This window comes from Corythoichthys intestinalis, chromosome 1 (genome assembly GCF_030265065.1).
Source record: "Corythoichthys intestinalis isolate RoL2023-P3 chromosome 1, ASM3026506v1, whole genome shotgun sequence".
NCBI classification, from domain to species: Eukaryota; Metazoa; Chordata; class Actinopteri; order Syngnathiformes; family Syngnathidae; genus Corythoichthys; species Corythoichthys intestinalis.
The window spans coordinates 71,849,687-71,866,757 of record NC_080395.1 but is presented as its reverse complement, the minus strand read 5'-3'; the positions used below and the strand labels follow the sequence as shown (position 1 = coordinate 71,866,757).

General features: G+C 37.6%; 1 protein-coding gene across 3 annotated transcripts in view; it reads left to right on the top strand.

Moving 5' to 3' along the window:
* Nucleotides 1-17,071, top strand: part of LOC130917256 (SH3 and multiple ankyrin repeat domains protein 2-like) — a 525,263-nt gene that overhangs the window by 319,702 nt on the left and 188,490 nt on the right. For all 3 annotated transcript variants that reach the window (XM_057838487.1, XM_057838477.1, XM_057838497.1), the window contains exons 12-13: nt 1,580-1,719; nt 9,478-9,591. In XM_057838487.1, the coding sequence (XP_057694470.1) occupies nt 1,580-1,719; nt 9,478-9,591 (254 nt within the window). The remainder of the gene's footprint in view (nt 1-1,579; nt 1,720-9,477; nt 9,592-17,071) is intronic.

The window sequence follows — 17,071 nt, the reverse complement described above, 5'->3', positions numbered from 1 at the left end:
GTATGGCAGGGAACCATATAGTGGAGAGAACCTTCTCAGGGCCATAGACCTGGCCTGCGATGATGCGGGGGATTACTCAGGCTGGGTCCGGCATGCCAGAGCTTTCTTCCCCAGCTGCCTGGCGAGGGAAAATATAGCCTGCGATGTGGACGAGATCCTGTGGCCTGACCCCACCCGACGACGTGATGCGCAGGCCCCTGCACAGGCCCCCCCGCAGACCCCATAGTACCTCTTTACTGTACATACATACTTTTGTTCTCTTTATCAATATTTGTTTTGGGAAAAGTACATTTGTACAGGTTGTCATCAATAAATGGGGTTCAATTCCCCTAAAAATCTGTGACTTTCTATTGATGACTATACAGATGATGGGGTACTTAGAACATCACACCCTGAACATTGTGTTTTCAATTTTTATTGAAGTGTCCGATAGATATCCATTAGTGTTTACAATTTTGCAAGCTGTGAGGACCATTTTGTTGTCAAAGTTTACTCTTGGCCATAGGAGCAACAGTTTTGTGGTGAAAGTTTGGGTTTTGTGGTTGAAAGTTTGGGTTTTGGAGTGAGAGTTTCATTTTGCAAAGAGAATGCGAGTTTTTGTGGAGCTAGCTTGAGAAAAGTGTTTTGTGTTTAGAGTTTAGAGAAAACAGAGGGCAGTTTCCTGAAATGTGTTCTGACATTCGAGAAAAACTGTAAAACCTCATAGATAACTACATCACCTAAACAGGGAAATCAAGCAAATCAGTACAGCGCAGTGACTCCAACCAGGGGACACAATTTTTGACTGGGGTAACTATATTGGCACGACACCGGTGGGCGTACCCTATTCAATGGATGATGATCTTGGCGAAAAGTTTAGCATAAGCAGCCTGATTTGAAATCCCCCTCAAAAATAATGGGAAACAAAAAACAGTAATTTTCAACTTATTATAATAAATATTCTTGTAGGTTAATTTTATTGCTGACACTGCGTTTCGGGGTCATCAACATGTTATGCCCCCCCTGCCCCAAAAGTCAAATTCCGCCTATGCCCTTTCAAAAAAAAAAATACCCAAACCCATTTTTTTAAATCACATATCTAGTATTTTCCCATATCACTTATAGAAACTCTGAATGGTTATTTTGAGGTGGGAGTAGCTTCAGAAAGTGTGGTTACTTTTTTGATGTATCTAAGGGGTTTCAAATAGAATTTAAGTGCCATTATGAGAACTGTGCAGGCATACAGAAATTTTAACTGCATCTGTTATGGGGGTATGTGGATTGGCCACTAAGTGGCGCTACAATATCACTTGTCCACAAAAAAAAAAAAAACTGATGCAGACTTTGCTTTAAACTAAATGTAATTATGGGGTTCAAGGTTCAAATTTATGGAAATCAAAGTCTGCCTGTTCACCCTATGCATGGCTGTTTTTTTTTTCTGGGTTCTCTGTTTTTTTTTTTCTATTGTATTCCAGAAACATGCATGTAAAACTTGTAAAAAAAAAACAAAAAAAACATGTAACTGTTTAGTTATACTATCAAATGACTACACTTAGATGTTAAGATCCAGTACCAATGATGTTATTTCTGCTTTTGTCAGTCCCAGCAGTCATGCAGAAGCCGTAGGCTCCAGGAGGAAGCTGTACAGTGCGGTCCCAGGGAGACACTTTGTTGTAGTTCGTCCTTACACTGCTCAGGCCCAAGGCGAGATTAACCTCTACAAGAATGACAGAGTCAAAGGTGAGATGTTAAATCACCCTTTTCATAGAAATTCACCTTTCCTAGCATCCACCATTCTCGCGGGTTCTTAAAAAGTCTTATATTTCAAATCAGTTTGGTCAAGGTTTTTAATTGTCTTATATTTATTGGAAAATTACATTCGGTATTGAAAATTCCAGACAATGAGTTTGATGCTAGGGAAATCACTGTAGACTGCCGTAAAACTTCTACTGCTGTGCATTTGTTTTATTAATGGCCGTGCACTAAATACGAGAGTTTGGGATTAATATATGCTAAACAGTATGTTGTTCACAAATCTTCCATTAAAATAGTGTTAGTTCACTGGCTGCTATTGACGATGCTGTACTGGTATTTTTTTTCCTCAGCACAAAGTTTTCTATATGAACTGTTATTATTATACTGTTCTAAACATATTACATATATGTGGTTATAAACATATTAAGTTAAAGCATAGACTTCATAACCTATTGACATGACACAGGAAACGGGCTGATTCGTAGGGGGCCTGTTTTCAAGAACTTCAAATTCAAATACTTTCAAAACCAAAGCTGCGACCGATCTAAAACCAAAACAGACCACCTTAGCCATATAAGAGTCCCCATGAGTAGCGGCATCAAAAAATTCAAAGTCACTCCTTAATAAAATCCCGATTAATTATTTTTTATATAAGTATAACAAAACTTAAAAGGGCTATAAAATTCTTTTATTTTACAGTAGATGCACAAAAATATCTAAATGCAGAGATAATCACCTATTTTTTCAGGATCATTAGTAATATTTAACATATCATATAGGTTTTTGCCCAAAATACCAACTTATTTTTCCCTTTGCAGTGCATGATAAGATAAAATCTCAAAAGTGATTTGCAAGTATAAAATATAAATAAACAAATATAAAATGCATATGAGATGCCCTTTTTTATAGATACAGTGGGGCAAATAAGTATTTAGTCAATCACCAATTGTGTAAGTTTGATTTTTAAAGAATTTATTTCCAAATTAGAGTGGAAAATAAGTATTTGGTCACCTACAAACAAGCAAGATTTCTGGCTGTCAAAGAGGTCTAACTTCTTCTAACGAGGTCTAATGAGGTCTAGCGAGGCTCCACTCGTTACCTGTATGAATGGCAGCTGTTTTAACTCATTCTCGGTATAAAAGACACCTGTCCACAACTTCAGTCAGTCACACTCCAAACTTCACTATAGCCAAGACCAAAGAACTGTCGAAGGACACCAGAGAAAAAATTGTAGACCTGCACCAGGCTGGGAAGAATCTGCAATAGGTAAAACGCCTGGTGTTAACAAATCAACCTTGGGAGCAATTGTTAGAAAATGGAAGACATACAAGAAGAAATAAAAACTGGGAGAGATGTTCTAATCCGCGCTTTCGAGTCATGTTGACGGCAGCGCTTTATGTCAAATGCCTACTTTTTTAAAATGCTTTAAAGACAACTGGCCGACATGCTCATAGAAGTACTTAATTCTCAAAAATGCTACTCGAATAAATGTAATGGAGTAAATGTAATGCATTTAATGCATTGCAGGATAAATTTTAGGAGATTAAAACAAGGGCTTGCTAAGATTGCACTTTCAAACGAGTAATACATGCAAATACAAAATAAAATTCCCGAGTGTTTCGTCAAACTATGCAGAATTGCACTTTCATTTAAAAGTAAATTAAAATAACAAATGAGGATCGAAGTACAACAAAAGAACAAGTGGAGCAAAGCTTAAATGCTATAAAATGTAAAATAACTTTTTTTACCAATGTTCTTAACAAATTGTTCAAACACATATTTCCACAAAACCCGGCTAATTATACCTATAAACTAAATTACGAATGCATTAAAAAAACATATTAGTTCAAACAAAAACATATCATTTAGTGCTGCAACGATTAATCGATCACCTTGAGTAATTTGATTAGAAAAAAGCTTTGAATCAAATTTTGCTGCTTTGAGGATTCGTTTAAATAGAGTGGCGTTGTAATGTTTTGTTTTGAAAGTGTTGCATTTAGTTTTATTGATTTGAGTGGATACAGTGCCCTCTAGTGGAAACAGTGAATTCGACATACTGTAATTCATGTAATAGGGAATGGGACGTACTACGTCATTGTTTGGACGCGCCTCCATGCTGGCAATATGATTCACTTCCGGGCCGGCAGACTCAATGCGGATTGTAACGTGTGGTCGTGCTAAGCTAACTCTTTCGGTGTTTTAGAAAGAAATTATGGGTGTGTATTGTTGTGTTACCGGGTGCAACAGCTTCTCCTACGACTAAAAAAAGGGCGAGGAAAACTGGACTCACTTTTCACCGTTTTCCTGCATGGAGGACCAAATATCAGATCACGAAGGCACGACGGATGGCTGGGGCGCAGCGGTTCGTTGGAAAAGCATTTCTCTTGATCATATTTCTGCTGGAATGAGAGTGTATTCCCCTCATCTCTACTCTTGTAAGTTGAACGATTTATCCGTTTTGGTTTCAATACGTTTTTTTTTTTTTTTTTTTTTTTACTGTTGTGTAAATCTGCCTCGGTAGCAATGCTAACCTTCTCCTCCTCCTCACCTACCTGTTGTGTTACTAGGAAAACCTGCATATGAAATGCTGACAACACATCCCGATTGGTCACCATATCTCTTCTTGGGTTATTCTGAGGTCAAGCGCACCACATCGGAGCGTTATGAGAGGTTGGAAAGGCGAAGAGTGCACGCTGAAACTTCAGTTTGCTCTGCTCTTACAAACACGATCCCAAGTGTTGTTGTGAAAAGTCAATAAAATATGAATACCAAAACATGACTTGAACAACTTCTTGACAAACTGTAACTGCTTGTTGTTTACTTCAGGTCTTCATAATAAACAGGTGTAATAATTACAAAGTCAGGTGACTTAATTTTGTTATTCTATTTGGAATATGCATTGACAATTTTTGGACAGTGTTGTAGACAAGAACTGGGACTGATAAGTTGCAATAGATTTATTTCAAGTAATGCAATTTCTCCAATACGATATTTGAATTAACAGTTTAAAATCTTTAAATTAGTGCAAACAAGGCCCACCCTCTGACGGTGGCAGCAAATATTATATAATTATAAGTAATACACAAATACAAGATCACAATAAACGTGTCTTTGTCAAAGCAGTTTAAAACACTATTTACTGGCCTTGGGTAAATTGCCAGACAGGATAAATATGTGCTTTAAAGTTCTTGCATTTCCATTTTAAGTATTGCAAGTACTAGTCTCCAACACAGTATTTGAACTGACAGTTTAAAATCCTTTTAGTACAAAATGGCCCACACTCTGGCAGGGGGCAGCAAATATTATAATACATAATACATTATAAAAAGCTATATACTATATGAATACAAGATCACAACAAAACCTGTATTTTTTCAAAGCAGTTAAAAAACATCCAGTGGCCTTAGGTAAATAAAGGTGTATAAATATGTACTTTACAGTTCTTGCATTTCTATTTTAGGTATTGCAACTTTTCCAACACTATTTGAATTGACAGTCTAAAGTCTCCATAAGTGCAAATAAGAATATTATAATTTAAAAATAATAATAGAATATATAAATTCAACATTACAATGAAACGTGTCTTTGTCAAAGTGGTTTAAAAAAAAAAAAAAAAAAAAAAAAAAAAACGTCACTGGCCATAGTTAAATAGCCAGGCAGAATAAATATGTGCATTCAAGTTCTTGCATTTTCACAAGTTAAAAGCCCGCAGTTCATCGACGAGAAGGGCAGACCCAGATGGCGTCTGCTGCAGGGGCTTGTTTGAGTCCGACACAGGACAAATGGAACCACTCCATTGAACAAATTTTCTTTGTCAAATGATCCAAGAAGAGAGATGGTGACCAATCGGGATGTGTTGTCAGCAGGTTTACCTAGGAACACAACAGGTAGGTGAGTCGTAGTAGGCGAGCATTGCTACTGAGGCAGATTTACACAACGGTGTAAAAAAACAAAAAGGTATTGAAACCAAAAGTGGATAAAGCGTTCAACTTACAAGAGTAGAGATGACAGGAACACACTCTCATTCCAGCAGAAATATGATCATAAATGCTTTTCCGACGAACCGCTGCAATCCAGCCATCCGTCGTACCTTCGTGATCTGATATTTGGTCCTCCATGCAGGAAAACGGTGAAAAGTGAGTCCATTTTTCCTAACCCCTTTTTTTGTCGTAGGAGACGCTGTTGCACCCGGTAACGCAACAATAAGCACCCATATTTTCTTTCTAAAACACCGAAAGAGTTAGCTTAGCACTACCACACGTTACAATCCGCATTGACTCTGCCGGCCCGGAAGTGAATCATATTGCCAGCATGGAGGCGCGTCCAAACAATGACGTAGTACGTCCTAGGGCTGGGCGATATGGCCTTAAGTACGTATCACGATAAATTGAGCAGATTTACCTCGATAACGATAAATGACGATAAATTCGCCCAAGCAAACTGTTATATAATTTGAAAATGAATCAATGCATGGAATACAAATTAACAGTTTCTCATTAAATGTATTTACCAGCTTTCAATTTAAAAGTTGCACATGCAGTCTAAACATTAAGTATTAAAAAAAAATCTTGTAAACAATAAGAATTCTTGTGTGAACATTTATAACAGCTTGTATGACTTGAAAAATATCATCACTTGAATTTCATTAAATTCATTCCGCATTGTTATACACTAGATAGTGGCATGCGTTTAGATATTTAGAATAGATACAAATACGACACATCCACCCGCCCCCCAGACATTATACTTAATTAAAAAATAAAATGTTTCACAAATCTTCCCTTTCTTTTATTCGGCTCAGTTATTTACATCTTATGATTTTAGAAATCCTTACAGTATGCAATAAATAATATTCCTGTTCCCAAGCACTGTGCTTACTGTACTGTAATTTTTACAAAAAATAAGCAATACATTGTTACTCCCCGTCATCTAGGACGAGCCACTTACAAGACGAGCACTGTCGTGTATTACAAATACTGCTTTGAACACATCTTCACAGACAAAAGCAATGACACAGGCTTAAGGAGGTCAACTTTAATTGTGTAAATCACACTTAATGACGACACGATCTCCTGGTTGAAATAGACGACATCCACTTAATTCTATTGAAGATATGTAATGCTGTGGCAATTTGTCAACTTTACTTTTAAAAAGAAACGTGCACTGTTTATCCAGTAGATGGGGCTCTTGCAGTGTGTCAAACAGTGATTCAATTTAGGGCAATTGTCTTAAAAGTGGTTCATTGTTTCAGAAAGCCTCGGTTTTTCCATCCCTATCTGGAACCCGTCAAGAGTTTACTTAATGTCGGGTGAAAGTTTGGCGAAGCTAACTTAAGCCCGACTTCATCTCGTTTACTTGTAGCGTTAGCAGCTAGCATTAGCCTACCGGGCTTCTGTTTGATTGGCTTCCTGAAAACCATGTGACTCCAAACGTAAGCGCACTGTCTGCTTTCTTAAAGGGGAATGAACATAGCCGAACAACACAGAGTCAAAGCGGGATGAAAAGACTATATTTTCTTCTTTTATTAAATTACCGAATTTACCGACATGGTCAAAATTACGTCGGTCATCGTGAAGAATTTCGGTAACGGTAAATTTTCGGTTTACCGCCCTGCTCTAGTACGTCCCATTCCCTATATGGTGTTATACTTGTATAGGTGTTATACTTGTATAGCGCTTTTCCACCTTTCAAGGTGCTCAAAGTGCTTTACACTACATTGCCATCTACCTACTGGTGATGCAGCACCAGGAGCAATGGGGGCATCAGTATCTTGCTCAACGATACTTAGGCGAGTTCATCAGGGCAGAGCCCACAACATCTGGGTTGGGGGACAACTACTCTACCACTGAGCCACGCCATCCCCAAGGCTGAATCCAGCTGCTTCCTATGGTCAAGTTCAGGAATTTTAATTTATTTTTAAATGCCTTAATTGCTCTTGTGAAATAATAATATATAGAGGTGTGCATCGGCACTGCCCTCACGATTCGATTCGATTACGATTCGGAGGGCGACAATTCGATTCGATTCAGAGGGTCATGATTCGATTCTTTTCGATTCGGCAATGCATCACGATGCCTTAAAGCCTGGGATGCATTAAAATTCTAAAGCAAAGCATATTTTTCGTGATTAATGAGGCAACACAAGCGGGTCGGACATTAAACAACTTTTTATTGGCTCTTGTGTCACTCCTGGTTGAAGTCAAATGAAAATAGTATACTTTCAGATATATATACTATGTAAAAAAAAAAAAAAAAACATCACAGCATTTAATTTGTGCTTTGAATGAGACCAGGGCTTTCTCTTTTTTTTTACACACAGTAGCACCTCTTTCTCCGCTTCAGCCATTGTTATGTTATGTCCTATCTCTCTGCTCTCTCGATTGCAACTGCGCATGTATGTGATGTTACTCCGGTGAGGAAGCGGATTTGGGTTCCTCGTCCCCCCTTCATTGCTTTGAATGTAAAGTAGCTTCCTCTACAGGTAAACATGAGAACAATAATACAAATGGGGAAACCAAATCTGTTGCATCACCGGAATTGCGCAGGGAAGATTTTTGAACGTACTTATATTAGAGCCTAGTTCGGGCCTAAAAAAATCCAGCCCGACCCGACCCGGCCCGGCCCGCGCGTAATAAAGCCTGACCCGGCCCGAGCAATTAACTTACCTTGCAGGCCCGAGCCCGAAAAAACCTGAAATTTCATTTTTTATTTTGTATGCCCGAGCCCGAAAAAAAAGTTTTACGTTTTATTTGTAGGCCCGCGCCCGTTTCATTTCTGAGGACTCAGGTGGAGGAGGAAATGCGGGGATGCGATGCGTGGTTGCGTTTTTGTGACGATGCCATGTGCATAATGATAACAAATTAAAGCCCGTCTTTTGTAACAAATTCTCCCAGTTAAACAAGATTGTAAGATGCATATTCAATAAACATTTATATCTTTTATAAATTATCTCTGTTCTATCAGGTGGCTAGTTCATGCGTCATTTCCTCAGCAAAATGCAATAGACATTTATTTTAATTTCTTCGAGTTGGCAGAAAAAAACGCAAGTTTTCTTAATGTTTAAATAGTCTACCTATTTTTCTGATCATTATAAATGCATTTACTCAACGAAATAACGCTGCAAAGGTTTGTTAAATATATTGATGCATCGCCACATTGATTATTGTTGACACCAGTAATAATATATTTGCAATTAATCTTCTTTTGAAAGTCCAATCGTAGCAAGCCAAAATAAATGTTTTTTGCAGGCAGAAACACTTCTTTGTTATACATCCCTAAAATTAATTCTGTGATGCATTAAATGTTTGTAATCCGATTACTCGATTACTCGAATTAACAAATTGATAGATTATTCAATTACCAAAAAAATTGATAGCTGCAGCCCTAGTACCTTATGTTGGTCTTATCAAGGAGCAGCTGGATTCAGCCATGTTATATGAGTTATGTAATATTCACTGTTGCCACTAGAGGGCAGTGTCTCCACCCAAACCAATAAAACTAAATGCAAACACCTTCAAAACAACTAACCAACCAATCAACTAATTGATTGACAGAATAATCAATTACTTAAATAATCGAAAGCAACAGCCCTAATTGCCTTCATTGGGTAATTAACAGCAATTTAATTAGTAACAATGTCTTTTGGCTGGTTTACACAAATGACAAAATAGCTGTGTATCATTTTCTTTTCCATTTTGTTGAGAGTTTTATTTTTCACCTTACATTTCCTTTCCTCTCTGCCCAGTTCTGAGCATCGGAGAAGGTGGTTTCTGGGAGGGTAGCACCCGCGGCCAAGTAGGTTGGTTTCCAGCCGACTGTGTGGAGGAGATCCTGGCCAAGGCCATTGAGGAGAGGAGCTGTAAGTTGAATGACTCAATGTTGACTTTTGTTGCAGAATGGAACACTGGCTCATAGTATAGGGCAAAGTTGCGGCAGTATTTTTCTGTTCAAATTCTAGTTGGAAGTGTCCTTTTTTATGTGTCTAAGACTGACTCTTTGCGTTACCCCAGGCTGTGGTATACAAAGCCAAGAAGTGCTGCTTTGCCCTGCTAACTCAGCTGTGCTCTGATTTCCTCTTGGGGCAAGCTAATGAATGTATCAAACCATGCTACGTCTCCCATCCACAGCACCGTTGTCCTTGTTCATATTTCCTTGGGATGTTACATTTTTGGCTGCACAAACAATCAATTAAAGATTTTTTCCGCTGGTTTGCTCATGATGTCTTCTCATGTCAATGTGCAGTATTCTGTATCGTTTACTAAATTAAGATAGGCTGAATTGGATTTAATACTGTAAAAACTAAAAACGTAAATGTATTGACTTTGAATACAGTTAAAACCATCACCGAATTCAGGAGTTCAAATGACTTTTTTTTAGGGAGTCTTATTCTTGGGTTATGTGGAAATTTCTCCATGAATAATGAGAAAGCAAATGTTCTGCTGCACTCTCTAGCTTTCTCATACACACAGTCACATCTTTCTGCTAATCCATTTCATTCAATATCTGTGATGCAGCAGGATTCGAAATGCTTTGTTTCAGTTCAGGTTAGCATCCTTGAAGAGTAGGCTTGGACATTGTTTGAATGCAGTGTTTATGTTGTGACAATACAAGATAGGCCACTGAGTGGCGCTGTACGAGTGTGTACGTATAATGCGTAGAAGAAGAGATGAAAGAGCCTGGCTAGGATGCTATGTGATGTGTTGTGGGATGTACTGTATGTATGTATATATTAGGGGTGTAACGGTACACAAAAATCTCGGTTCGGTACGTACCTCGGTTTTGCGTCACGGTGGTTCATTTTCGGTACAGTAAGAAAACAAAATGCAAAATATAAATGTGCTAGTTGTTTATTACACACTTTTGTGCTTTCAACAATAGGAACATTAGCCTATACAAAGCTAGAATTCTGCTCAAAAAGTAGCGGGTATTTAAAGATAATAATCCAACAACAATTTGCCTTTCAGACCCCGCGTGTTGGTCAGCTTTCTTTCTGAAAGAAAGAGGAAAAAAGAAGTCCTGTGCTAAAGAGAAAAGCAATCCCAATGACAAAGATTTCAACATATATTTTACGAATGAAATGCCTCGATGAATCATTTTTTTCCCCTTATGAACGGTTTTCAAAAGCTTTATTGGTGGATTTTCTCAAGTTAAAGCGCCACACAAAAATTAATACATTTAATTGTGCAAGCAGGATCTGCGTATTATTCTTATTATTTAATTACGGGTGTTTTAGCTCATTTCAATTTATTTTATTTTAATGGGCTATTATTTATTTTATTTTGTGTTTATATTTTACAAATGTGATGTAGTATTCATTTATATTATATATTTTATGTTGTATAACTTTAGTTCCTATGTGAATATTAGTTCCTACTTGTTTTGTTGTGGTAGGAGGGTTTTGTATTGAACACGGGGCCGTGTTGGTTATTATTATAGCAGAGAAGACAGCAGTAAATTGGTTGTTATTATAGCAGAGAAGACAACTGTAAATCAACAAAGACAAGTCAGCTGTGCCCCGATCTACCACTCAAGAGATCTGATGGACTCAAAAAGTGGGTTACGATTGCATATTAGTTTGAAAATCGACCGGATCCACCGTATTTTTACATGAGTTACTTCCGGTCTGACCGATCCTAGCTATTAGTATTGACGCAGGAGGGCCGCGTCTCGCGTCAAATAATAAACTCCGCCGTTCTTTTCGCATGCCTCGCGTTGAGCCACTTCTGGGACACGTCTAACACGCGGCCGCACTGCGACTGGTTTGCATTGGCTGATTCACTTTAGCGCCCGCGTTTCGCTGCGTTCTCGCGGCGGCCACGTTCTCGCGCCGTTGACGTTTCTGGGTTATACTGTATACTGTCCGTGTTGGTCCTCATTATTGTAGAGAAGACAGAGTAAATATAATCTACACAAAGAAACCGATCGACTAACAGCCTCGAAAAGTAAGGGTTACATTACGTCACAAACTCGTTCGGTACGCCTCCGTTCCGAACGGAGCACCCAGTACCGAAACGGTTCAATACAAATACATGTACCGTTACACCCTTAGTATATATGTATGTATGTACATACGTGTGTATGTGTATGTTGGTTACTTTTTACCAATTTTCCTCCCTTTGCTGCCTCAACAAAAGAATGGCAACAGAAAAATGTCATTGCATGACTTTGCGATCTTTAAATTTATAGGGGAAGATCAGAATTTTTCACATTTAAGCACCATCGACTTGCGCTAGCTTAGCCACTCCGGAATCCTGAAAGTAACAAATAACTGACAAGCTGCATGGAATCAACTCCACCGACTAATGAAATTCCCGCTAACCCGAAGATTGAGCTTAATGTCAAAAGGTCTGAACTTCGGGTTAAGGTTTAGGGGTTAGGGTTAGTATCATATCAGTGCCAATTTAAAACAATACAAACTGACTGCACAATAATCAACAACACACAAATGAATTTCACGAAGGTGGGGGCGGGCGCACCACCTGGAAGTGCGTCATACACACCCGCGGTCAATTTGGGCATAAAACGTGATGGCAACTAAGCACTTACAACACAATCAAGCACTCAATCAGACTAATAACATATCCCAAAGATGCTAAACTAACACGTCAATTCACGGCATAAATTTGCAACACGAATATGATGTAAACAATGCTTGCCGACTGCCGCGATGAACTCCCGTCGTTCCAACGGCAAATCTACGAAACGACCGCACATGTATCGGCTCCAACCTATTGCTGGAACCCTCCAGAACGAGGTACATTCATGGATGCACACAGATCAACATTCCATCGCACATCTAAACAGGTGGCTGCACTCGGCATATCTCAGTCCCAAAACACTTAGCGTGTGTGACTCGAGACCAAAACAGGAAGTAGCTATGAATGGTTACCACGGAAACGAAAGCGTAGTGGGAACCTTTGTAACATTTTCTATTCAAAATGCTCTTCGTACATGACTTCAATATTACAGAATAGTAACGCACAGATACTAAGGATTACTGGTTGGAAAAATGAACGCGTTAGATTGCTCATTACTGAAATAAAGTAATCAGACTACAATAATGCGTTACGTAGTAAATAAATTACTTAGCATTAGTGACAACACTGCGTCTTAGTATAATGTCCACGACACGGCATGTGTGGAAGCAGGGCTTTAATTCCCGGGTCACAGCACGAAGACTGATGACGTAAATATCATGAAAGGCCGAACGTCATTTCCTCTTTCTTCGCAATAAGGTCAAAAGCGGTAAAAAAAACATCGCAAATACCAACATGGCGAACTGGAAAGAGCAAAATTAAACTGGAAACGTAACGAAATTAAATTGCTACTGGGTCGTAAAGTCAAGGTGAGACAGTCCATCATCCATCTTTGCACTGCAAAAACACACCACCTTAAAATTAGTTGATTCCCTTGTTTTCAGTGTAAATCTACTAGAAATACCGTAATTTTTGCACTATAAGTCATACCTGTCTATAAGCCGCTACCCACCAAATTTGATAGGAAAGCGGCATTTGTTCATAGATAAGCCACACTAGACTATAAACCACAGCTTTCCTCACTGTATTATGGGATATTTACACCAAAAGATATTAACCGGTAACACTTAATTTGACAGTGGCATCATAAGACTGTCATAAAACCAAGTGAACCACCATCAAGCTTTGAACCAATTGGCTCATTGGCTTCATTGCTTCAAGATGCTTCATTTGGCCACCACTGCTCCCTTGGGGGAGATAGTCAACCTCTGCTGCCACCTGCTGTCAACACTGTTGTCGTCCAACATGCCTCCTAGCATGGATTGCAGCACTACAGATGTAAATAACAATCAAAATCAATGTTCTGTGCTAATTATATCTTCAGTTACTGTTCAAGTTAATTTCATTAATTGCTAGTTATGGTATTTGCTAGCACTTTATTTGACAGTGGCGCCATAAGACTCATTAGGCAATCATAATTATGACATGACACTGTTACGAATGCTTATAACAGATGTCATTTAGTGTTATCCAGCAAATTATCTCCCTTTCAAATGGATGTAAAAGATCCGAGCTGGACATAAATGGAGTTAGCGACATAATTTGCCGGATAACACTTAATGACATCTGTCATAAGCATTCAGTAATTCATGGTAGTGTCATGTCATAATTATGATGTCTTATGACAGTCTTATGATGCCGCTTTCAAATAAAGTGTTACCTATTGCCCCAAATAAATCAGCAAATGGACTATAAGCAGCAAGATTCAAAATGAAGGAAAAAAAGTAGCGCTTTATAGTTCGAAAATTACAGTATGTGAAATTAGCTGCCGGTGCTTCAAGTACATTTCACTCCCTTAGATTTCTTGAAATCAGAAAAATAGCTCAAAATAAACCTGATTTATTATAAGCAATAAATGAGTACATTTAAACTTCTAAACAGCTTGTTTGTCAGAAATGTTCTTAATTCAAGGGTTGATATTGTTCAAAACATTACTTCAAAGCATTTTTTTCTTGATTTAGGAGAAAAATTATGATATTTTAGTAGGGCTGTCAAACGATTAAAATTTTTAATCGAGTTAATTACAGCTTAAAAATTAATTAATAGTAATTAATCGCAATTCAAACCATCTCTAAAATATGCCATATTTTTCTGTAAATTATTGTTGGAATGGAAAGATAAGACACAAGATGGATATATACATTCAACATACGATACATAAGTACTGTATTTGTTTATTATAACAACAAATCAACAAGATGACATTAACATTATTAAGTCTGTTAAAGCGATCCATGGATAGAAAGACTTGTAGCTCTTAAAAGATAAATGTTAGTACAAGTTATAGAAATTCTATATTAAAACCCCTTTAAATGTTGTCGTTTTAATAAAATTTGTAAGATTTTCAATCAAAAAATAAACTAATAGCCGCCATTGTTGATGTCAATAATTACACAATGCTCATGGGTCGCACCCAAGCGCCAGCAGAGGGCAACAAAACTCCAAAAAACACAAGTAACAAGTGGAGATTACACTGTACTGTCATTTCAATCTGTTCAAGCGGGGCATGTGTGTTAATTGTGTCAAATATTTTAACGTGATTAGTTTAAAAAATTAATTACCGCCCGTTAACGCGATAAGTTTGACAGCCCTAAATTTTAGTTGTGTGGGCTTGAAAGAACAAATAGTAATATTTACTTAAAGTGGATTTCCTAGTATCTATTATTTATTTAGTATTTATTTTTTTATTGAATACATATTTTTATACTGGAGTGCCGTGTCAAATTTTATTGGTGATAACATTCTTGCTGACAATGACAATAAATTCTATTCTATTTTATTCTATTCTAATAATCTGACGCAATAATCTGTTAATTTGTCTTTAACACTCAAAACAAGATGGAGACAATTATTTGACTAGATTTAAGACAAATAGTCTGATCAAGACATTATAAATTTGCAGTGTGATAATGTGTGGTTTATTTTGTTGCTAATGCCGGCCAAAAACGTCGTGATGTCCGGATATAGACTTCATTACCTTAGGTTATCAAGTCTATGGTCCGGGTTGTAAAATTCTGCCAGCCGCCCTCCCCACACAGAGAGCGTCGAGTCGCCAACAAGTCTGAAATTGTCCAACCCGGGTAATTCCCGGGACATCTCCCGATGTCTGAAAGCCATGACACGGGCAAATCCTGCGTCACCTTACATAGGGCATTGGGAGTTCAGCTGGAAGTCTGAAAGTCGCTTTAGATTGCAGTTGTTACCTTGCATACTTTTTACTTGCACCTATACCAATCGTCTTTATTTTATTTTTATTTTTTTTCTTAATTGCTGTTGTGTGATTGTCTGATGGTCCTCTTCTAGCTGTATCCTCCCTCTTCCAATCTGACACTGTGGGCACAGAGTTAGGGGGAAAAGAAAATGTTCCTGTAAAGATGACAAGATATAAGCCGGCTCAGGGGGGATGGTGTTTCTATGAAAGTGCGACAGCTGGTCTGATGGACTATACGAGCAAAAAACAGGGCATTGTAATGACTCAATAAGACAAACTGAAGACAAGTGGCAACTTTAGGCTAGAAAACACTGCTATTTCAATTAAATGTAGTGTATGTTTAGATTATTTAGTTTTAAAGTTCAACTGTCACCTATGTGTTTTCATAACATTCTGTAAATATTTGCATTAACACCAGTTGCAAAGTCTTTAAATGGCTGTTCTGTTTTGGATGAATAGATACACTGCAAAAACACAGCTCGTTAAAATGAGTTAAATTCCCTTGTTTTCAGTGTAAAAAAAAAAAAAAAAAAAGAAAGAAGTGAAATTAGCTGCCAGTGCTTCAAGTAAATTTTATTCAGATTTTTTAAAAATAGCTAGCTAAAATAAGCTTCACAGACTTATTTTGAGCAATAAATTACTATATTTATTCTTTAAAAAGCTTTGCAATGTCAAATGATCTTAATTCAAGAATATACCGTAATTTCCCGAATATAACGCGCACTTTTTTCCCCCAAAATCAATTTGTAAAATCGTGGTGCGCATTATACACGGGTACAGTGATGGAGACAGAAATATATATATTGTATACATATATATATATACATACAGTATATAAAGACCGATTTTTTTTTTATTGACGGCCATGTTGTGTTGACGAAAACGTATGCAGCGATCCGTTCCTGACCATTACGGTACATGACGTCACCATTTTTTTCGGTAATACTTCACTCTGAATGATTTCGTCTGTGTTAAATTCTGCTTTTTTCACTCTTCATAAAGCACATAATTTAGTTTCTTGAACTCATTTGAGTCTACGTTGATTGCAACTCGGACCATAACAAACGTAACACAACACTTACTTCCTGTGTCCGTCAACTATATCTGTCCCTTGGGAAACTCAAACCCAAATAACAATAGTTCCTCTTGTTACAGTAGCGATGCGCTCGTTCCGATTTCCAACTTCTGTCCTTACTTTTATTTTACTATATCAATCCATGGAAGAAACATTTATTCATCATGATGAAACGATCAAGTTATACAGCAGCCTTTTAAAGAAAAGTCACATCTGTTTTGTTTTCTCCTAGATTCTGGTAAGTTGGAGAAGTTGTCAGATCATATTATTACCGTGCATATTGTCAGTTTACGGTAATGTTTTGAACTACCAATGTGCTATGCTTGTGCTGTGTTTCACCAGTTAGTAAAATGACATTTCTGTATCTGTACACAAGCTCAGTTTTCTTGTATTCTTCTATTTATTGGTGCTAAAATTAGGGTGCGCGTTATACAAGGGTACAATAATTTTCCCTAGATTTTACAAGTAAATTTGGGGTGCGCGTTATACACGGGTGCGCCTTATATTCGGGAAATTA